Source organism: Rhinolophus ferrumequinum, chromosome 13, assembly GCF_004115265.2.
Source record: "Rhinolophus ferrumequinum isolate MPI-CBG mRhiFer1 chromosome 13, mRhiFer1_v1.p, whole genome shotgun sequence".
Classification (NCBI taxonomy): Eukaryota; Metazoa; Chordata; class Mammalia; order Chiroptera; family Rhinolophidae; genus Rhinolophus; species Rhinolophus ferrumequinum.
In genome coordinates, this window is record NC_046296.1 from 41,460,237 (window position 1) to 41,484,933 (window position 24,697).

At 38.0% G+C, this 24,697-nt stretch overlaps 1 protein-coding gene and 1 pseudogene across 3 annotated transcripts in view; both read left to right on the forward strand.

Annotated features, from left to right (window-relative positions):
• The window catches only part of THADA (THADA armadillo repeat containing), a 291,641-nt gene that overhangs the window by 42,405 nt on the left and 224,539 nt on the right, over nt 1–24,697 (forward strand). For all 3 annotated transcript variants that reach the window (XM_033125139.1, XM_033125141.1, XM_033125140.1), the window contains exon 22: nt 6,776–6,885. In XM_033125139.1, coding sequence (XP_032981030.1) covers nt 6,776–6,885 — 110 coding nt within the window. The remainder of the gene's footprint in view (nt 1–6,775; nt 6,886–24,697) is intronic.
• LOC117033282 (60S ribosomal protein L3-like) lies at nt 19,108–24,308 on the forward strand (annotated as a pseudogene).

Genomic DNA, 24,697 nt, shown 5'->3' on the forward strand with positions numbered 1-24,697 from the left:
CCTTAGCTTCTCAACTTTTCAAGGACAAATTAAAACATATAGTTTTGGGGGGTTTGTTGGATAGTGTTTAAAAAAAAAAAAAAAGGAAGGGAAACATGTTTTGTTTTTACTGTAACTGAGAAAGACCTGAAGCTTCCTATGAAAATGATTTTGCCTTGCCACCTTTAAAGAGTACCCAGATCTTAAGAATTTAACTTATGTGGGATCACCATGTTAATATTGCGAATGAACGTAAAATGAAAGATGTCTGTAGAAGAACGACGGCGACAGTAACAAAGAGAGGCTCTTAGAACCCAAAGAACCATTCTAATGACCTGTTTTGAATAAAAAATAGCATCCTGTTTTTCTATATAATAGTTGTTTCTATTCTAATGAGGTTCAGTCCTTTTTCCATGTTGCCATTCACGTGGTGACATATATAGGTTTGAGAAGAAATTAACCACTGAATGAATGATCAACAGTGACAGTACTGTTCTGACATGGAAACCCTGCCTTCTGTGGAAAACTTTACTCTTGATCATGCTGACGTTAATCAAAGAAATGCCTCAGTTTAGGAGCATTTGGTCAGTGAAAACCCCAAGTCTTCAAGAAATTAGTAGTATTCATGTTACTAGAGGAGTCCTGCTTTTAAACATAAACTTTCGCTCACGAAATTCCTTTCAATTAAAAATACTCCCACGTACTTAAAACTTTGAAGAGTTACAAAACATATAAGTGACAGAGAAGAATGTAATGTACATTGGAGTGGCTGGGTCACACGTAAGGTCCACCTTCTTCCAAGGGCACAAGTCGCCCTGACAACACTAGCTCCTCTATGCACCTCGTGCCAAAACTAAGAATTTAAAAGTCAACACCTTAGGCGAGCGTGACCATAACAAACCTGCAGAGCAGAGGCAGTGAAGTGCCTTGCAGTCAGAATGCAACCCTTTGTGAGGGAGAATGTAGAGCTTGCATTTCTTATTCCCAAGACAATAATAACTGATCTGCTTTTCTCTCAATGGATGAAGGAGGCTGTTTCCTACAACCTAAAATACTGATGTTCAGTCTCCTGCTTCTCTTCTCTCCACTCACCCTTCACTCTTGAAAAAGTAGTGTTAATTCTGTTACAGTCTGAAAGTTGATGTCTTAAATGTTGACAGGGAAGATGTCTTTTGTAGCCCAATTCCTTGAAGCCCATCCCGATTTTATGGCCCTTTGTTAAAGGTGTGACCACGTAAATACTGCATACATGAGTGGAGTGTAGTTTCTAACAAGCCAGCAGGTAGTGAGATTACAATTTGGGGGATTTTTGTTACTGTATGAGAAGAACTGGTGCTCATTTATAATTCCGAGTATTCAGTGCTGTATTCACAAACTATTAGAGCTGGAAGGATCACAGAGATGATATTATCCAGCTCCCTTGTACAAGGGGAAACTGAAGCCCTTGGATGGTACCTGGTTTGCCCAAGATCACAAAGCTGGTTTGTGGCAGCTCTGGGACAGGAACCCAATTCTTCTCCTTCCAGTCTGTGTTCTGACACGGCACAGTGCTGGCTTTGTTCTGAACTGTTCATTTAATTTTTCTTTAAATTGAATTTTCCCTACTTCCCGTATGCAACCAAATTTTTGCAAGCAACAGGACAGTAAGGCAACTTGCTACTGAACTTTTTAGCAAATGACTCATTTCCCTAAATCACTTCTTGTGAGGCACTGTGTCCTCTGCAACTTCACCAAGAGGAAAATGTGTCCATTCAGAGGCATGTCTGACTTTCCTCCTGCGAGGTAATCACATAATGAAAGGTTCTTTCATAATGTCCCTGTACAAGAGGCAGAGATAAAACCAGCTTTGAGGGATGTAAGTCGAGACCCTTAAGGAGTGAGCGGTCCATGCAACCTTATCTCACAACTTCCTGACTGGTCTGTGTCTAGGTTTCCAGCTGGATGTTTTGCTGATGTTGAGCTTTTGCTTGATACATTTTGTTGGTCCTCTTTCCATGGGATATCTGATACCCCGTGCCTACTGATTTTTTTTTTTAAACAACTTCCTCTACCTAGAGTATCAATTCATATATTCATATATTTCCTCTAATATCACTAAAAAGAAGCTTTTTGGGTAGATTGTCAAGCTGCTTTCTCCTTCCTAGTAATTACTGCCACAGAAATCACCTGAATAAAAATAATTATTGTTGGTACTTTTTTAAATACCAAAAAAATTACAACAGAAACTTTAGTTTCTGTTGTAATTTTCATAATATATGTTTATACATTCTAACTGGGTTTATACATTCCCTCAGTGTCTTTTGTTACTGTTTTAGATTTTCTGCAATGGATGACAAAATGGGATGTATGTGTATTAACATTCATAAGTCTTAAAGAAATTGCCTTTTGTATTTTCTTTGCCAAGGTTTATTTTTTAGAAATTACAAATAAGCATTCATTGAATTCTACTAAATGCAGGCACCATTTTTGAGCTGTCAAATGAAGTTAAGGACATCATTTAGTCACCTATTTATGGACTGTCTTATAATAAGGGTGTTGTGGGAACATAAAGAAACACAGTATGTGGCTCTCTGACCTCAAAGGGCTTAGAAATATAATAGGAGATACAAGACAAAATTCATTTTAAAAAGTCAGCCTAAAGGACAACAGTTCAAATGGCACATGGTTAAGAATTTACTAGAAAGCAAAGAATAAACATTCCAGTAAGATGTCTGAAGACCAGAAAACTATTATCTTTGTTGTTATTATGTAGGAGAACAATGTTTAGGCTTTGAAGAAATCCCAGGTGTTAGTAAGACATCACAATAGTAGAGAATGTACCATTTAAAACATTAATTATCTTACTGAGGTGTAAACTTCTATAAACTGTTCCATTTAACCAAAGTAGAATTAGAAACTCCTAACTATTGACATTCCTAAGGTTCTAAGAAGTGGCTGTGCCTGAAAGTCATACTTTAAATTAAGGTGTAGGATTAAGTCTTAACTACTTCATGATACAAAATAAAACCAAAAATGGACATTTAGTGTTTGCTACTCTGTGCCAGGTACTGTGCTAAATGCTTATATGTGTAATCTCATTTTTTCCATCAGAATAATCCTGTGAAGTAGGTTCTTCTTTTATCCCCATTTCACAGATGAGGGGTCTGTGTTAACTTCATTAGCTCGTGTTAGTAAAGAAGCCAAGTAGGGCCTCAACCCTCAACCCTCAAGAACTCAACCCTCTCAGCTCCAGAGTCTCAGATCATAACTACTGCACAATGTTCTTTGTAGAAACGTCCGACCAATACTTAAGTCCACCAATTAGGGCTTACCTAATTTATAATGAGTGGGATTAGCTTTGATTTTTCTACTGTATTCCTATCTACTGTATAGATAAAGGACAAATAAAAAATACACTTACTTTTGTCCTTTGTGAGTTTTATGCTCTACATGAGCGTTTCACTCCCTTAAGCAGTCTGCTGGAGAATTATAGGTGCCGAGAGACACGACATGCAGCAGTCTTACCCTGTAGAAATTTACACCCTGTAAATACATAAAGCATATTAATTTGCCTATAGAAGTAGGTTTTATGAAAAGTTAGGACCAGGAGCTGCTAAACTTAAAAAGACAGCGACTAGAATTTAATTTTAGGAATAGAAATCAGTGCTCCCCCTTTTTTTCTTTTGCATTTTTATCTTAATTCCCTTTCAAAAACCTTGAATGTTATTTATTAAGAAAGTATTTTGTAAAGACATCGTCCATGTTAAAAGAAAGCTTTTTGTGAACTGTAAAGAGGACCTCAGTGGCATCTAACAGAAATACAATTGGGTTGGAATTTTCAGAGGACTTTTTCATTTTTAAAATTAAAAGACTGTTTCTGATTCTGACTTGTCATTAATTTTCTGAGTTGTTTGCATCAGCTCTGTACCCTGTAGTCTGATTTTCCAGTGGAAGGGTATCAGTATGGCGCTTTTTCCGTCCTACTGTTCAGAGACCACACTATCCAGCTAACTCCTCCCACTTTTGGTAAGGGGGTACACCCCTACCTTGCAACTCTGTCTTCCACTGTTTTCTAGCATAAAACCTCGAGGCCATTCAGCCAGGTTTGCTAACCCTGTCCTATATATTCTATGTTCTTTCATATAAAAAGACCCAGTAAAATGTCTGGCAGGTAGCAGGTACTCACTAAGTGTTTATTCATTCATTCTAGCCACCCAGCCTCTTTCCATGTTAGTTATTCTCTTCCATTTTGGCCCACCCAAGTATATCCTGTTACAGGTCTGGACATGAAGCTTCTTCTAATAATTTATTCTAGTACAGAGGGATCTTTCATTTCTTGGAGCTGTTAAGCTTCTAATGGGTACCACCCAGCATATTGATTTTTCTCTGAACCGAAAACACCTTGGGGACAGACGATCTTGTTTTGTTCTTCCTTATCTACCCTAGCACTAAGCTGCTAAGCATTTGACAGAGTGCTAAAGAAATACTTACTGTCTGATTAACAAGTTTTATACTCTTTAAAGGGAAAAATTCATAAGCCTGGGTATTACCTGGGTGGGTTTGTTGTGAAATTAAATACAAAATGACACGAGGAAAAACTGTCTGCCTTTCACTTGTGTCTTAGAACCTCATTCTTTATTCTGAGGCCAGGATTACCTAGAGTTCAGATCCACCCTTGAGAAGACTAGCCACTGGTCACACTTCTGAGGTCTTTGATTTTATTGTATGCTGTTTGGTTTAGGCCCCTTTGATGGGAGTTAGGATACAGGAAGCAATGAAAAGAGGATCTTTGCTTAAGAACTTTGTAAGTCTATAGAGAAGCACTTTACCAGCAACATTTATGTTTTCCTGAAATATGTTTTAATATCTATAATATTTTGAAAAAATTAAGGAAATTAGAGAGACTCCATCTCTATGACTTCATGTTTTGTTTTTTTCTGTATATTCTGTGGCCTAAAACCTTAGAAATTTTCTTTTATTCCTTGAATAATAGAAATGATGGTCATAAAAGTTAGCTAACTGGTGTTTTCCGGTTTTTTAGCATTATTGAGCTTCAGGTCTATCTTGGCGGTTAATTTCAGAGTTATGGCTTGATAATTACAGTAGGTTCATAATACACTCTGAAATTTACCATATTGAAGATAAAATGATAAGACTTACCCTGACTGTCACTTTTGACAACTAAAAGTATGTGGCCTTTAAGAAATATTGAAAATTAGGAGTATCATCAGATCTTTACCTGAAAACTTTAGGTAAGTTTTCTGGTAACTTTAGCTGAAGAACATGACATGCCACTCTTTTGGATTTTAAAGTGTGAGAATTTAAAAATTTCTATGATGTACTGCTTTTTTGGTTCTTTGTTGGTTTTATCTGATTCTTATTTTATTTATCTGATTCTTATTTCTGTAAATGTATCACTCATTGTCTTTATAATCAGATATATTTTGAGTATGGAGTATGTCTTTATTTTTCTTCTATTTGGAAACCCAGACAAAGCTCATATTGAACTGAACTGGATGATATGTTATGAGCCTGTTCTGAGCTCCCATATTTATTAACTCATTTTAATTCACAACCTGTGAGGCAAGTACTGTTATCCCTAGTTTATAGATAAGGAAACTGATATACTTGCCGATGGCCACCTGTTTTACTACTCTTTGCCCTGTTTGTCATCTCTAACGTATTCAGCACACTAATCTAGGCACTGCTCTGAGGTACAAGGGGTTTCTAGGTAAGCTCACCTAACATCGTGGCTCAGCTTGCCTTTTCACCATACTGTGATCTGCTTGGGAGAACCTGAGTCAAGAGATAACCGATTATAGCTTTGATCCTCAGTTGTATACAAAATCTGGATTTTTCTAAAGCCTATAGCCACCAAGTCTTAGTGGTATAGAAGTACAGTCAGCCCGACCAATTTAACGGTTAATTCTGTATAAAACCTCATCAACAACTAATGGTCAGTCATGTCTTCTTTAGAATAAATTGTCATATTTGTTACTTGTCAAACTTTGCATGCAGAAAGGCAACATAGAGGCAAGCGGGTAGCATTTCAGGACATTCCATGGTTCCGACTCAAAGTAATGTCTGTCAATTTTCAGGAGGCCTTTGCACTATATCTTGCCATTAACATTTGTATATCTTTGAAAGGTAATTACTGGGAGTTGTTTAATGGGTTGGAGTTTCATTTTGGGAAGATGTAAAAGTTCTGTAGGCGGACGGTGGTGATGGCTGTACAACATTGTGAATATACTGAGCGCCACGGAACTGTACCTTTAAAGGTGGTTAAAATGGTGAATTTTATTATGTCTATTATAACCACAACAGAAGAACATTTTTTGAGAGGGAGAAAAAGGTAATTATTTCACCTCACACGCCTAGGTGTGTGAGGGTTGTCACCTTGTGTAATTTGCTGTTGGTGTGTTCAATGGTGTGTGCTAACAAAGAACACAGGGAGGTTTGTGAAGCTGGCATAGGGAGGCAGTTCTAATGTAGCAGTTAGAGATTACCAACTGGTTCCAAACTGCCTGGGTTTATGTACTGGTTCTATTCATACCACTTCCTTGCTGTGCAACCTTGAATAAGTTACTTGGCCTTTCTGGGCCTTACTTTTCCTATTGTAAAGTAGAAATAATAGACCTTATTTCATGGACTTATTGTATGGATTAAATGTGATACAAAAATGCTTCATATACTACCTATCACATAGTGAATGCTATGGGTGGACATCTAGACCTGAGTTCTAAATGATATTACTGACATAAATACACCTATAAATGTAAGATTAAATGAAACACTTATTTTTAATTTTGTTTTAAAGGTGAAAGAAATAGGAGATCACTTTAAACAACACCTTTTACAGTCCCGGCACAGAGGAGCATTTGAACTGGCTTACACTGGCTTTGTGAAACTCACTGAAATACTAAACAGGTAAAATAAAACAAATAATCCTTTTGTGTACATTTTTAAAAGCCTAATGTACCAACCATGTGCTTGAAGTAGAATTTAGTTGTGTCTTTTAGAATTTAGATGTTTAAAAGAGCAAGACTTAGTTGGCTTCAGAACTCTTAGAAGAAATTGTTTTCTTAGGTTTCATTGTATGATTTACTGCAGACGATTGAGTGAAATCTCCAAACTAAGTTGCTCTCTCATTGAAAGGTGATTTGAAGCAAACTCAAAGATTTTGCTAAAAATAGCTTTGAAGTTACTATTTCTTTTCTTTGAATGAAATGACTATTGTTTCTGTTTGAAAATTACTTGGCATTCCTCTAGTTTTTTGGATGTGTGTATTACAGACAAACACTTAAGGATTTTGTGGGGTTTTATTTCATAGTTTTATCTTACAGAAAAATTTAAAAGACAGTAAATAGAACAAAACATATAACAGATTTTTTCCCCCTTGCTTGGAAAACTAGGTAGATTTCATATATTTAGCCAAATGTATGGTGTTTTTTTTACATTCTAGGTGCTGATAATTTCATTCATTCATATACTAGATTTCCTCCAAAGAGCTTCTGAGGAAACCTTAAATTTCTTAATGACTAAGTGTTCATGGCAAGTGTTCTCTAAATAAAAGGTAGTATTTTCCAGGAAAACATTTCCATTGCCTGGAAACTTTTTGAAATGAAGCAGAGTTCTGCCAGCCTTGTAGCCTCAGCAAACATTTTATTTTGGGCTGTTAAGACATCCACTCCTTGGATATTTTTGAAGCATTTTTTTCACACTCCTGGGAAAAACATTTATAAAACATTTTGGCAGTTACGGGCTGCACAGAATATCTTTAAATGATGCATTAAAAAGTGTTCCTGACATTAAACTACTGATCTTAAAAATATTTTGTTATCTTTTCAACACTTTCCTTCCAATGTAGACATGATTTAGGAATATGTTTTTCTCTTAACACAACACATTTCACTCCCTTCAAATCTATTAACAAATATATATTGAACACTAGTTGTGTGCTTAATACTGTGCTTGGTTTGGAGGATATAATACTTCTTTATAAGACAGGGTTCCTCTTCTCAAAGAGCTTATGGTTTAGTTTGGAAATAAGCAGGGATGAAATTCAAAATATTTAACAAATGGTATGTCATGGGCACTGACTGTTTCAAGAGGACACTGGCTATAAGCATCCAGCATCACTACATGGACGCATGTGGATGTGTGTTAGCTGAGTATAAGCCTGGAAAGTGAGACTAACACATTTGAAAAAGATAAACAATCCAATGTAATTGTCAATATTTGGGTGAAATTTACAAATTCTGTAGGAATATCAGAGAGAGAAAGCAACAGGGAAGGCTGATAGAGCTTAATGGAGGAGGTGAAATTTGTGTTAATGTGTAAGTAAGGTTTAAGTAGAAAGGAGGAAACTTTGTGAGCAAATGTTCAGAAGGCTAGCATCAGCATGGCATATTGTTAGGTGAATAAATAAGCTGGACTTACTGTGGTGGTGGTGGTGGTGGAGTTGACTAGGCAATACCATACGAGTGGTTAGCCAAATTATGGATACCTAGAAAGTCGGTTTGCTGTAGTAGGGATTGAGAGAGGCATTGAAGACTTTTTTGACCTGAAATAGATAATAGGAGGGGAGGGATTGTAGAAGAAAGAAAGAGCAGTAGTTTATGACACAAACACTTCTCTTTATATCCATTCCGTTTGTTGGTAATGAGATTGTAGGAAAGTGAAGCTCCTTAGAATCAGATCTCTTCATCTCTATAGTAAGGAAAAGAATATTTGGTCTATTGTCAGATCTCTCTGGCTTTTGTTGTATGGATCAAGTAAAATAGATATTTATGAAGATCGTTTTGCATTATAAAACATTCTACAAATGTAAAATATTACGAAATTGATGTTGGTTGTGGTGTTGGTGTATAAAAGTAGTTTTTCGGTTGAAAGTGTTAGGTTAGGTGGATTGTAGTGACAGATTGAAGTGAGGAGAACCTGGAATGAATTATAACGATCTAGATTTGAGGTGATAGGAGCTTCCTCTGTGATGATGGCTCTGGGAATGGAGAAAAAGAGGTGGTGTCTCATTATTCAGCCTCACGCAGTAATCGCTCCACACAGGACTTACTGAATGCTTAGAAGGAAAGGTGTGGACATATTTCATGATTTTATGTTTCAAGGATTAAAGAATGCTCAACTGGGTGATTCTTCTCCTCAGAGTATTTACTGATTTCAGTTGGTGACTTTCAATTGGCAGGTGAGCTGGTCAGGAGGGTCCCAGATAGCTGTATTCACATTTATGGCTCCTTGGTAGGATAGCCAGAAGACTGGGCCTAGTTGAGACTACATGTGGCCTCTCAGCATGGCATTCTTAGGGTAATTGAAATTCTTATATGGCAGCTTGCATCCCCCAGAAAGAGTGTTCCAAGAGAACCAGGCAGAAGCTGCATGGTTTATTCTGACGAAGGCCCGGAAGTCTTATGGCATTGCTTCAGTCACATTCTTTTGTTAATTAATTAGTCTTAAGTCCAGTCCAGACGAAGGGGAGAGGAATTAGACTCCACTGTTTGATGGCGAAGTGGCAAAATCATATTGTAGAAATACATGTGGGATGGGAGATATTATGGTGACCATCTTTGAAAAATTCAGTCAGGTACGTGAACCAACTGAATGTGAGTGATGGAGATCACCAGGGAGTCCACAGTTGTTCCTGTGGTTTAATTCTTGGTGACCAGAAAAATGGGATTGATATTAGCAAAGGCGAGGAAATGGAAAGAAGGAATTAATTTAATAAAAATAAACACATTTGTGTGGTATGTGTTAGAGTGTGAGATGATGATGGCATATCTTGGTAGAAATATGAATATTTAATATTGGAGATAGGGGATTGGTTTGGGTGATACAGAATGATAGGAAGGCCCAGTGCTCGGTGTCTCAGCCGCTCCAAATCTGCTTTAAAGATCAGCTCATGGCCTTCACTACGGGCTTTTAACCAACCTGTTGTGTGCTCTCGACTATCGCTTCCAAACCAAGTGGTTCTTGATCCCTTTGCCGACATTTTAGGTCTGCTGAACAGAATGTTTTACAGAGAACATCTTTACAGTGTGTGTGGCTTCCTTTTGTTTGGTTTTTATTTTTAAAAGAAAATGTATTTCTTTTGGATCCTTTTGAAAGCTTTTTATAAGCTCTTAAGTTATGGAAAAATTATTTAGGCATATAACATTTTTAAAGTTTGCAAAAAGAAATGTGGGCATTCATGAAAATCCACTGAAATGGAGGCCAGCTGCCGGCCACCTCTTGAACTACAGCTGTGTTAAGGAAGGAAGCATGTTAAGAGATTAATGGATACATAACTGAAGAGTTAAACATGAGCCACATTGTTTGAATTGGATGTAAACTGACTTCACTATTAAACAATCTATTAAACAATTCACGATTGAACTAATTAAATTATTCACTATTAAATAATCATCTAAGAATAAATAGGAATGGGAAATACTATTCTTTTTTCTGGGAATTATTTTGAAAGTAACAGTTGCACGCGCGCACACACACAAACAATATGTTGAGTTAATTTTCTGGAATCTGCTTTCTGTTTAGAACTTGATGAAATATTCATCTCTTAAATAAAAACATAATTACCTACCTATGCATAATTACCTGCCTGAGCATTTGATTGGATGGTTAAGTGCATTAAGTTTCTGATGAAATTCATGCTTGCCTGTTTACTCTCTGTTACCTTTGTATGTTAGTTGTTCTTTCAATGAAAATGAACAGAATCCTAAACTAAGGTGTTAAGCCAGGGAATCTAGTGTTCATTTGTCCAACTGTAAATTAAAAGCTTAACTACAAGGGGACTAAATTACTGGCTATAATTCTAAATCTAGAAGGGAGGTTCGTTAGAACTTGGTATTGTCTTACTCTTCATATATTTGAATTGCTCTGCTTTTTGAAATGTAGCTTAACCTACAAATATTTATTGCAATAATTATAATCATTTTCACATTATTGGCCTGAAAAAATGAACTACTGACATTTAACAGTTTTTCTCATTAAATGCTGGTTCTGACTCATGGACATCAACAATTATGGAGGACAGAAGTAATTTAAATATGTATTTAAGCTTTCATCAGTTAATTATAGCTACTATAATTCAAATTCAACAAGAAACTTCTTATGAAATATAATGAAAAAATAATTTCTTCTACCTTTACTGGAGAATGAAAGACCAAGTCTCTAAAGAATATGCAATAGAGCAAGAAATAAATATGGAATGGAATGTATGAGATTTTGGAAAATGTCATTCAATTCTAAATGAAAGAATGTAAAATCTTATCTGAATCTTTATTCTCATCTCCTTTGACAAATGTGACTAAGACACTTTTTATTTCTAAGTGTCCTATGAATTTTATTTGAAATTTTAATAATTAAAGAATAACTAAATTATGATCCACTCTGGGATCCATGTTAATTTTTTATAGACAGAGAAAATTCTTCAAATTTTCCATTTCTAGGTATAGTAGATTTAAAGGTTGTGGGGAAAAGTAGGATGTCTTAATGTTTAAATTCTAAATCTTTGTTTTGGTTTGTGACCCCTGGATTTGTACTTTTAAGACCACTCCATAGTTGAGACAGATATTACCTTCTTTCTGGAACTTTGAATATCGTTTTTAAAGTTCTCAGAATCATACTGAGTCATTTAGACACCAGAATAGAAGAATCTTGTTTTCAGAGACTAACGTGTGTCTCAGCTTTGTTAGTAAAGTCCCAGAGTTTTTAATATTATTTTTATTTCTCCTTGATCTCAGGGCATGGTTATATTAAATATTAAAAGAACCTGGTACATCCTTCTAACCACTTCTTTAAATCCACTATATTTTGCCCTTCCTTTCATGACCTTCTGATTAGTAATTCAATTTAGATTTGGTCATCATTATTATTGCCAGTGCCTGTAGCTGAGCCTGCAGTAAACCAACCATATTTGAAGGCGAGGGAGGCTGAGATGGCTTCTGTTGATATGTAGCTTTCTCACTGGATCCCATTTGGGCAAATCATTTTTCAGGCTTAAAACTTCTCCATGCTTCAGAGTTATGTTCTTTTTTAAAAATGTGTGTGCACATGGGCACAACCTTCTTACACATCTGTCACTGTTTAGTTTAATTGCAGTAATAAACATGAATTTTGAAATAATAAACATAATACTTGACCAAAGAATGAATGGAGTGGAGAATTTAGCTTAAGAAATCATTGGAGAGTGGGAGAATCTCTAAGTTAGGAAAAATAACCATACTCAATGAGTTTGAGGAAATGAAGGGAACATTTCTTAATTAACAACAGTAATATAACTAATCAGAATGCCACAAAAAATAGCTGTGTTACCATACTTAGGTGAATGGATGAAGCCATTGGAAAGCCACTTTGTAGTCAGGGTACCTGATTTATTGGCACAAAATAGTCTAATGACCTATTAGTTGGGTATACAACATATGTAATTTGATTTCAGCGTGCAGGTTTTATGCTTATCTTAGAATACTTATCCACAAAGAGTGAGATAGCCTTGTGGATAGAAATTGGACTAATCTGTTTATGGAACAATAATTTGCTCCAGTGATCTGCTCAAGACAACACAAGGGCCTAAACATCAGCTATGGTCTGGCCTGTCCATTTCAGTTACTTTTAGTAGGGCCTCTTTTCTGTCAGCTTTTTTTTTTTTTTTTTTTTACATTTCTACTACTACTTGACTGTGATGAACAGGAAAATTAGAGTGGTCTAGTTCCTCCCCCACCCTTACCCTTAACCACCACCTCCCTGGGAGTGTAGAGGAAAGAATATGAGGTATGAATTAGCGCTGAGTTCCACCTACCAACTTTTTTGACACTAGGAAAGCCATTTAACTTCTCTGGGCTGCTGTGTCCTCTTTGATAAAATAAAGAGTTCTGCTTTCCAAGGCCGCTCTCAGCTCAGCTTTCTGTTCATTATACAGTGCTGCTTTCTAGTTTCTGACTAGGAAAGTCTGGGGATTTCTACTATGAAAGATTGAGGGAAATTGGATACATTTTTAGTAAACTTCCTTTAGAACTGGTAAACTGATCTCTTAGGAGTATTTTGTGGATTAATAACATTTAGTGAGAGTTGTTTATGAAGAACCTTGAATCCCTTGTAAGAAAGTTACAGTTTTTATGATGTACTCAGAGACTAAAGACGCTGTGTATTTGGAATTAATTTGACATGGGAGTGAAATAAAACAAAAGAGCCTTCAGACAAAGGATGTCTGCTCCTTTAGAGGAGAGGCGCTCGCTCACAAAAGCAGGCCTGGAATTCCCCAAGGCTGTAGCTGGTGACTGCATAGAATTGGCACAAAGAACCAAGGACTGCTTTACTCAGGAACCTTTCCCTTTTCCTGGCTGACCCCTGGATTGTGTGATGAGGAACCAAAATAAACAATCCAAGTGTGTCTCATTGTTCTTGGGAACCTTGTGTGGTTCCATTTTTACTTATCAATTCCTTCAATATCATAAACACCAGCAACTCTGGAGTTTTGAAATCACTTCCTTATAAAGTAATCTTTCCTTGTTGGGGAGTAAACAGAAGGTTCATTGACGAGTCAACTCTAGATTAAGCTATTGTGTTTTTATAGGCACAGGGACTTCATGGCGAAGCCTTAAAGTTCCAGCCCTCCTTTTCTACACCTGGTTTTGCAATTACCTGCCTAATGGAAGCTACAGGGATGAGTGCAGCTGCTGGCACCAACCCTAGTTGGTCCTTATTTAATCACTCAGCAAAAGGTTTCTTGAACATCTACTGTGTGCAAGATGCAGTGTTAGAAACACTGTTTGGCCATTGAGAGGATGGTGTGGTGGTAGGCCGAGGTTGCTGTGAACCTAGAGACAGTTATTAGGGTCTATATTTGAACTAACTAGATCTAAGAGAGTCGTGTGAAGGCCTGAACAAGGAGGTAAGGCTTGTGGGGGGCCATGAGGAGGTGCTTTGGGGACATTCTCATCAGCAGCTTCAGGTACTTACAGAATTTAGGGTCATTGCTTTCTCTATTTGTAACGTTAACCCAGGTAATAATAATATCTCATTGAATTTCAAAGCATTTTAATAATAGTTTTTTTATTTTTATTCTTGGGTACTGAGAAATCAAGTGATTTGTCCACAACCACCTAAGTAGTTGGTGAAAGAGCCAGCACTGGAATCCAAGTTGTTTTGGAACTTGATAGTGCTTCAGAGATTTGCAGTTCAACAAAAGTTTAGTATCACCTGCTTTGTACAGGGATTTGTGATAGGTAGGCAGTATAGAGGATGAAGTATTGGTAAAACGTGGTTCTGGTTCTTAGAGGAACTTCCAGTCTAGCATTTTAATTTTGGAGATTAGAGAAATGAATTAGATAATTTACAAGGCAGAAATGAAAGACAAGCAAAAGTTCTGCTTACTGAGCTGTCTATCCCAGGGGATGGGAAGAATAACTAATGCCATTAACCAAAAAGTAAGGCCAAAAGAAGAGCCTGATGGGAGGCACGATAGTACTTTTGACATGTTGAGTTTGAGGTGGTGTTCGGCGGCTGCCCAGAGAAACGTCGGACAGTTGGAAATACAGGTCAAGAGATTGGGAGAGGGGTCAGTTTCAGAGACAGGGTAACCTGGGACCGCCCCAGTTTTTAACACTGGGTTCTGGGAAACCCCTCTGTCCCAGACAGACAGAGACAGTTAGTTACTCTGGCTGGAGGTATGTATTTGAGAGTTACCTATACAGAGGAAGTGGTTGAAGCTACAGGCCTGGAGAAGGTCGTCCAAAGAGCCTTAAGAAAGAGGGGAAAAGGTTAGTTATAACCTTGGATTAAATGTTGTATTTGTTAAAATTTAGAAGTATTGGTCATTTGAAACATAGCTTCTACCCCATGTTGACAACTGTACAAACCTCAGTTAACATTCTACGTAAACATGAACCCTATACTGGGTTTTGAATCCTATCTTTGGTTTTGTTCTTGAATCTGGAGGGAAAAAATTATCTCTTGAGGTAGCATGTAGGTGAAGGGAGTTGAGTTTGATAGGTTACTTGGGGATTTCAGTAGAAACTGTCTTCCTATAAGTGCGATGACCTTGGTATGTGGGGATTCTGAATGTGTTTATACCTGTTTAAGGAAGCTAAGGAGCTGACTCACCTGCTGGCTCTAATGGTGGCACCTCTTGTCATTGGAAAGCACTTTTGTTTATACTTTCTTTTCTAGTTACTGTACCCTCTTTGTCAACCTGGGCTTTTTGAATGATGCATTTAATGGAGTCGGTAAGTTACAGGTCATTCATTTATTCAACAGATATTCCTTGAGCTCCCTGTTCAGGCCCAGTTCTAGGTACTGGGAGTAGAGATGTGGGTAGGACAGAGTGTGTCCCTGATACCATGGAGTTTATATTTTAAAGGACATCTAGAAAATAGTAAGAACCTATCAGATAACCAATATGATTTTTGATGTTACAAAGTTTGGTGGTAAGGAAAAGTCTCTCTTTCCTCTTTACACTAAAGTAAATCAAGGCTTGAATGACAAGAAGCAGCAGCTTTCTGAGAAAAAACTTTTCAAGCAATGGGATCAGCCAATACAAAAGCCCTTGGATGTATTTAAAGAACAGAATGGTGTAAGACAAAGTTGAATGAGATGTCCAAACATGGAGAGCTTTGTGAGCCAGGATAAGGAATTTAGATTTTGTGCTCCCTGGAAATCTTTTTTTTTTTTTTTTTCTGAGAGTCTCCAACCAAATAGATACAAAAATGAAAGGTATCTTGGAAATTGTGCAGACATTAATATGTGTGGACCCTAGTAAGTAGCTTAAAGATTAGCAACAAGTAAAGTACATAGGTGTGTTACAGAGTCGCATAGAAGAGGGGAGAAGGGCTGGATAGGACAAATGAGAAACTATTATATATGAATCTGTAACAAAAATGGAGGTCAAGTTTCTGTTCTCAGAAAGTATACTATGTCTCTCCAAGCTGTTCTATCCTCCTCCTGACTCTTTTCCTGCCTGTACTTGGAATCTTAGATCAGTTTGTTCAGTATCATCAGAAGGTGATTTTAGGCTAGTGCATAGAATAGTTAAAGCATGTCGCTTCTGAAGTAAACACCTTTTTTTTTACAATTGTGGATCATTTTTCTCTTTGAAACCTAAAGGGTATGTTGCTCCAGGTATAAGTAAGTAGCCCCGCCCCCTACAAGTTCAAAGTCAATAGTCTGACTTGATTTTTATGTTATAGGCAGTTGAAGCTTTGCTTAGCAAAACCTTAGGCTTGGGTGAATAAGAAAAGTGGAATTCCTCATAACAATATTAATATGGCAGAGATTTGGAGGAGATTCTAAAATTATCACATTATCTTTCTTCTACTTTCCCTGAAAGCCTCACTCCTTTTCATTCTTTTGAAAATGTAGATCGGTACATGTTTTTCAGTTTCTTCTGTATGAAGGAATAAAACTCTTATCTTTGTATTGTGCATCAGAACAGTACTAATTATTGCCCCCCTTGGTTGCCTGTGTATCATTTACTCTGATATGTGATATGCAGTGTTTTAGGAATCCAAGTGTGTCATTCTGAATAGCCAGGCTAAGAGCTTGTTATTTTTGAAATTATAGTTTATAGCTGTTTTCATTCAGATGACGATGGTGATGACTGATGATCTTGAGCTTGAGTAAACATATCATTTACTTTATATCAAGGTTAGAGACACATTCTGATTTTGTCCCCAAAATAAACTTTTGTTGTTGTTGTTGCATTATTCAGAATCATTTTAATGATTAGCAAATGAAAAATAAGGAAAGAGAAAAAAGGAACCATGGTAAGGGAAAAGTTTATTAACAACCAATCAGTATATACTAGCTTTGTTTTTATTGATATTTATTTTTCTCAACCTGGTAACTTATTTATTAGAATAAATTTTCCTTTGGGGTTGCTCTTAAACCTGACAAAATGGAAGTCTGTGTTTATGGGAAAGGAAAAGGGTGTTTTTCCCTCTTGTGCTAAAAGCCCTCAGTGGTAACAGCATGGTAAATAAATTACTATTTGGGAAATAAAGATATGGGCAGAGGCTTAAACTTAGTTGAAGTTACACATAACTAGTTTCCTAGCAATTGAGTCTTGATGATTTTCTGGGAATTTTGCTTCATATATTGGCTTTACGTATACTTCACATTTAAAATGTGAAATCAGTAGCTTTGTGTTTGCAAGCGGTGAGTCATTCAGTTAAGTAAGAAAACAGTTTATTAAGAGTAATAAATGTCCCCAGTTGTCCAAGGCAGCTGGAATACCTCCAAAATGAATGCGACACAGTTCACCTCACGTCAGTCACAAGTAGGTTATCCGCTGGGTGGATTTTCTGTAGGATATTTTAATTCTCCAGTGAGTTTTCCATCCAAACCATCAGTTTGTATAAAAACAACTTTAACCCCCATCCCAATGGTAGATATTCAGGGATTAAAATCAATCTGAAAGGTAACCTAAGTAAAACATGATTAGGAAGCTTATTTCTTAAAAACACTATATTCTGGTAATACATTCCAAAGTCACAAGAGCATGCTTTTGGCTTATGTGTAAACTGGAATTTTTATTCTACTGCTCTCTCTTCGTAGGGCACAGCATAGTGCCGAGCAACTACTAGGTACTTAATAGATCTTTTTTCCCAAATGAATGGATGAAATGCACTGAAGCAAATCATAGAAAGTTGATAGTGTCTGTATCATGAGCCAGATCAAGCCAAATGTGTAACTGAGCATTTAGGTCAGGCACCTTGAAGTAATGCCTTTTTGTTAAGTGAAAGCTTTGGTGTCAATCTATATTTTAATTCTTTCCCTGTCACTTCCGTATTAGCTGTACAACCTTAGGCAAATTATTTAACTTCTCTGTCTCCCTCTCTCTCTCGTTTACTCAATTTAAAAAATGAGCGTGAAAGATTTAAACATACTGACAAGTATAGCGAACACGGTCATCAGCAGTTGGCTAGCTGGGGGAAGGGCATCCCAGGCAGAGAGAAAGGCAGGTGCCCAAGTCCTGAGAGGCATGGAATTAGGGTATTTAAGGAATAGCAAATAAACCGTTTGTGACTGGAGTGGAAGGAGTAAGGGAAGGAGTTGTAGAAGGTAAGATCAGACAGGCACTGAGGACTAGATAGTATAAGACATGGTAAGGACTTTGGCTTTTACTCTGAGAAAAATGGGGAGCCATGGGAAGGTTTGCGAACAAAGGAATATCATGATCTGGCGTTTTAAAAGGATTACTTTAACTTCTGTGTTGAGAAAAGCAGAAAGACCAGTGAGGAGGTTACAATATTATTATAATTCAAAAAAGACATGGTGATGGCTTGGAGAGTTGTGGAGATAGTAAAAAGTGACCTGAATCTGGATATAATTAGAAGGTATAATAGACAGGGTATGTTGACAGATTGGATTCGGTACTTGAGAGGAAGAATAACTCCAACGTTTTTAGCCTAAGATGTGTTATTCATATACTAGGATGGGAAAGACTGTGGGTGGAGTAGATTTTTTTGAGGAAACCAGGAGTTTCGTTTCAGGCACGTTAAGTTTGAGATGTCTAGTAGATATCATACTGACACTGCTCTGGGTTTACTTGCCGAAGGAGGTCCTTTAGAAATTCTTTACGTGCAGGTCTCTGGGTGCAGACTTACTTACATACACATACAGACATACATAATATATCTATTTTGTATTTTTGTCTTTCTGTGTACTATTTTGGTACACTTCCCATAAAACTGTCTTCTAAGTCACTACTTCCCTAGAATTTACCTTATCTGTTATTTTATTGAAAGTACATTTTCATTTCCAATATTTCCAATGTCTTTATTTTCATATGTCCCTGTTCTTACTTCAGTACTGCCTGTTTTTCATAATTTCTTGCCCTTTTTAAATATAAGTTATTCCTTCATTGATCTCTTGAGTACTCTAAAGTTATTTTAAGGTCTTTCTTAGACTTCCATAAAATTAAGTTTCACGTAGAGTGAATTTGTGTTCTAATTATTGATTTTTTAGTTTGTCTTTCTTAATATAAAATTTATTTCTGTGTTTTGAATTTTGATTTGCTAGCTATGATTGGGAGTCTTTTTGGCTATCCAATCATTCATTCATCTCTCTGGGCTCATTCCTCTCTATCAAGGAACTAGATTAGACAGTGGCATTTTGGGTCTCCCCATCTACAGAGATACTGGGGGTATGACAGATCTGGTCACCAAGTTAGAAGTCAGCCTGGTTCCGAGTCTCCCCGGGCCTATGGCTTTTCTTACTGCTGCATCCCAAGGCAGCTCTGGCAGTAGCTCTTTCATGGGAGAGGAGGTTGCCGAAATTCCCCATTTCCTGGGAGTATGGTAAGTTACCCACAACTGACTTCCTGCCATCACTGCCACTTCCAGAGCTCCAACCCTGTAGATCTCTGGTTTTAGCACACTCGCTGCTTTGCATTTCTAGTCTGTTTTACCCAGATAATTATCTTGTTTTTGAGCTCATTTGGTTTGGGAGTTCTCTTTGTATATTTTGGTTATTATTAATATGTGTTGTGTGTGTGGGAGTATGTCTTGCCAAAATGGAAAACCACCTTTTTCATCTTTATCAGAAGTTCAGTTGAAATTCTTTAAAACCTGCTTTACTTACAATAATAGATAATTTTAGAAAGCAACTATTAAGAACTTATGAAAACACTTTGCAAGAATAAACTTATTTAATCTTCTCAACAACTTTCGTCTTATACAAAAGGAAAGTGAGAAATGGAGAGGTTTTGTGATGTCCTGTGTCATACAGCTATTAGATGGCAGAGCAAGGATTCTAAACTGAAGAACTTGGCTCCATAGTCTGTCCTCTAATCGCTATGATATATACTCTCTCATCTGTTAGTTGGGGGAAATAATGCCTTCTCACAGATTTGTTTGTTGCAAAGTAAGATAAAGTGTAAAAAGCCTAGTGTTGTGGCTGGTGTATAATAGGCATTTAATAAATGTTTGTTTTTCTTTCCTTAGTGGCAGGCAAATGTATTTTCAGTATGATAACTTAAAACTGGTGAGTAGATTTTGTTTAAAACATAACATATTTCATTTTACTAAAAAGGTTGGGAGTTCTATTATTGGACCCATTCCCTTGTATTGATGTGGGGCCAGGACTAGCCTGGGAGAGACGCAGAGGTAGGAAGCAAGGGAATCAGAGAAATAAGGTCCAATGGCAGAGTCCAAATCGGACACCAGACAATTGAAGTAGTCTGCAGAAAAGTTGGTATGATCCTGGGGAATTCCAGAGCAGAACAAGGTCTGGACTGGCTGGCAGGAATTGGTGCCTTGAGCATTTCCCAGAGCTCCTGAGGTTCCTGGATCCTTGGCGGTGGGCACAGAGGCTCTGTTGAGGGCAGCTTGCCAGCCTTGACCTTGTTGAACATTCTTCTGGCCTTTGTTTTCAAATTCCCCAATTTAACAAGGAGCATTTAGTCTTAGTATGCAACACTCAAGGAAATAAATTGGCCTGGTTAACTGTTTATAGTTATAATAACCAAGAATCTAAATTAGGGAATTGCCTCTAGGGCAACTTAGGCTCTTTCCTTAGTCGTCTCATCTACTTCCTCATCCCCACATATGTGGGCCTTCCACAGTTCTGCCTACACGTCTTTCTAAGTGCAGCTCAGATTCTGCCCCTTCCATGGCATCGTACTGATCCCCTGTGCAGCTTGTGCCTAGTAGTTGTTCTAAGTACATTAGAAGCTTCAAGAAAGGAAAGATCCTTGTGAGGTGCAATATTTGGAGGAAGTTTCACCAATTTATATGAATAGGGATAAGTGTGGAGAGCATAAGCAAATGCTTAGTTGGGAATATGAAGAGAGAGAGAGAGAGAGAGAGGGAGGGAGGGAGAGAATGAGAGAATGAATATGTATGTTAGTATGAGAACCTTACTAGAACAGAAAATGTGGATAGAAATTTGGGGGGAAAATTAAGATTAGATTCAAGTAGAAGGATTGGAGTTAGGTCATAGGAGACCTTTCAAGTCGGAAGATTTTATCAAGATGGAAAATGAGTTAGACTTGTTAGTAGTTGAGCCATTGTGAGTTCAGGGAAGGAAGGGTGATGCATGGCGAGGTGGCCTGCTCTGATCCCAGACCTGCCTGCCTTCTCCCATTAGTTGGTTTTGCCAGAACCTCTGTGTGCCAGCTCAGGGAGGCCCAGGAGAGGCTCACTGACACTGTGGAGGAGCATCACTGAACTAGTGTTTGTGGTACTGGTATTTCAGTGCACGTGATCGGAAAATAGGCAATAGGAAATTCCCTTCCTCTCCTGCAGTTCCTTTTCGCCCTTACACAGTGAATTCCTACAGACTTTACCTCAGACCACAGCATTGCCTGTGAGCCAGTCCTCCATTGCCAGGAAAGAAAATACAAGTAAATGAAATCCACATATAATCTTAGATCAAGTCGTTTTTGCTTACTTCAGCTCTCGCAAAAAGATGACTTTCGCTTTATTTCTCTTTTTTTCTTTACCCTATTCTGGAGTAAATTAACCTAATTATGCTTAAAAGACAGTGAAGAATGAGCAGAAGGAGGCAATAATCTGTAACTGTGTCACCAGCACTTAAATAACTGCTCTTAGGAGTTCAGATTTCAGTTTTTGGTTGGGCAACTGTGTGAGGGTTATACCAAGCTGGCAATGTTAGTAATAAACTAGAGAAATTATTCCGTGAAACACAAGGCATTTATCTTAAAATTTAAAAAATATAAATCCGTTCTACTGGCAGTATTCAGCGGCAGGATCTCTCAGAGGAAGTTCTCTGCTCCCAGGCGTGAGTCTCTGGGCTTCTTGCTTCAGGAGCACAGCAGCCGGTACCACGGGAAGGTGAAGAGCTTCCCCAAAGATGACCCCTCCAAGCCTGTCCACCTCCAACATTCCTGGGCTGCAAGGCTCGCATGACCCACATCGTGCGGGAGGTCGATAGGCCAGGATCTAAGGTGAACAAAAAGGAAGTTACGGGGGTTGGCCAGTTAGCTCAGTTGGTTAGAGTGCGGTGCTCTTAACAGGGTTGCCGGTTGGAACCCCACATGGGCCACTATGAGCTGTGCCATCCACAACTAGACTGACTTGGAGCTGATAGGTCCTGGAAAACACACTTAAGTAAATAAAAGTTTTTTTAAAAAAGAAGTTGTGGAGGCCGTGACCATTGTAGAGATGCCACCCATGACAGTGGTGGGGATTGTGGGCTATGTGGAAACCACTCATACCTTCATACCTTCAAGACCATCTTTGCTGAGCATATCAGCTATGAGTGCAAAATATTAAATGGAAATCTAAGAAGGAGGCCTTCACCAAGTACTGCAAGAAGTGGCAGGATGACGACGGCAAGAAGCAGCTGGAGAAGGACTTCAGCAGCATATAGAAGTACTGCCCAGTCATGCCCGTCATCACCCACACCCAGACGTGCCTGCTTCCTCTACGCCAGAGGAAGGCCCACCTCATGGAGATCCAGCTGAATGGAGGCACAGTGGGCGAAAAACTGGCCTGGGCCCGTGAGAGGCTAGAGCAGCAGGTCCCTGTGAACCAAGTGTTTGGACAGGATGAGATGATCGATGTCATCGGGGTGACCAAGGGCAAAGGTACAGAGGGGTCACCAGCGACTGGCACAGCAAGAAGCTGCCCTGCAAGACCCACCTAGGGCTGCAAGGGTGCCTGTATTGGGGCATGGCATCCTGCCCAGGTGGCCTTCCCTGTGGTCCAGGCTGGGCAGCAAGGCTACCGTCACCGCACTGAGATCAACAAGAAGGTCTACAAGACTGGCCAGGGCTACCTCATCAAGGACGGCAAACTGATGGAGAACAATGCCTCCACCAATTATGACCTGGAGCGTCAACCCTCTAGGTGGCTTGGTCCATTATGGGGAAGTGAGCAATGACTTTGTCATGCTGAAAGGCTGTGTGGTGGGAACCAAGAAGTAAGTGCTCACCTCCCACAAGTCCTTGCTGGTGCAGACCAAACAGCGGGCCCTGGAGAAGGTTGACCTTCATCAGCACCACCTCCAAGTTTGGCCATAGCCGCTTCCAGACTGTGGAGGAGGAGAAAGCGTTCATGGGACCACTTAAGAAAGACTGAATTGCAAAGGAAGAAGGAGCTTAATATCAGAACAGATTGTGCAGCTGGTGGGATCTCAATAAAAATTATTTTCCAGTGGAGGGGTGGGGGGGAGATATAAATCCAATGATGGGAAGTGACTTCAGTCCTTATAAATAAAGTGTGGGAGGATTATTTTTGTTATGGAAGTTTTCAAACATAAATATACAAATACATAAAACGTAAAAATTTCAAACATGTATGTAAAGTAGAATAATATAATGAATCACCTTTACCTATCACCCAGAATTCAGCAGTTATCAAAGTTGTGTCACACTTGCTCCATCGGTCCCTTCCATTGTGGTTTGCTGAAGTGTTATAAAGGACATCCTCGATCTGTTGTTTTTCCTCCTACATACTTCTGTATGCAACTCTAAAAAATGTGGACACTTTTCTTCCATGTCCACAATGCCATTGGCACATCCTATAAATAATTCCTTGGTGTCATATAATTTCTAGTACATACAAATATATAAGTTCCTTCTGTTAATTTGAAAATATCTTTTTTACACTTGTTTTGTTTGAGTTAGAATCTAAACAAGGTTCACACTTTGCATTTGGTTGTTATGCCTTTGAATCTCTTTTAATCTTGTGGTTCAGACTGTTGATGGCTGTTTTGGGTGGCTGAGAGGGTTTAGTGGGAAGAAGCAGGGTTGAAGTGATGGATTTTAAGCCATGCTAAAAGGAAACCTTTAAAATTACAGAGCCTCCTGGGAATAGGGAGATTTGGTTCTAACATTTGTGGTGGAAATAACATTTTTAGGCCCATGTGAAACTTTTTAAAATGCCTCATTTAGAGTAATATTATTTATATGTATTTTGTTCTATGCAAGACATAAACAACTACATTTGAGTTGCTATTTGGAATGTTTAATCAGCAACTGAAGTTGTCTACTTATCCCAAACCAGAATTAAAAAAAAAAAAAATCCCACATTGTTTCTAAGAGATCTATTTCTTACTACAAATTAGAAGTCAGTTATCTTTCTGCAGAATATCTTCCTCAGTTTACAAAAGACTGTCTAGTAATCCCCCTTATCTTCAGTTTTGCTTTGTGAGTTTTAGTTACCTGTGCTCAACCTTAGTCTGAAAATATTAAATGGAAAATTCCAGAAATAAACAATTCATAAGTTTCAAATTATGCCACATTCTGAGTAGTGCGATTAAATCTCATGCTGTCCCATTCTGCCCGGACGTGAATCATCCCTTTGTCCAGTGAATCCACCCTGTATGTACATGTCATAAGATATTTTGACAGAGAGAGACCACAGTCACATAACTTTTATTAATTACAGTATATTGTTACAATTGTTCTTTTTATTATTAGTTATTGTTAATCTCCTACTGTGCCGAATTTATCAATTAAACTTTGTCATAGGTATATATGTATGGGGAAAAAACATAGTATGTATAGGGTTTGGTACTGTTGTAGTTTCAGGCATACACTGGCGGTTTTGGAACATATCCCCCTTGGATCAGCGGCAGACGGCTGTATTTTTTCTTTGGACTTTATCTCTTTATTTTGATGTATTAACTTTAGTTAAATCCAGTTACGATCCTCCTAAAATCATTGTGTGTATCTACCACTGACTATCCTATTTCTTAGGATAATGTTATACAATCTTAGGGCATAAGTTTAAAACATTTTTTTTAAATTCAGTGTTCTTAAGCATCCTAG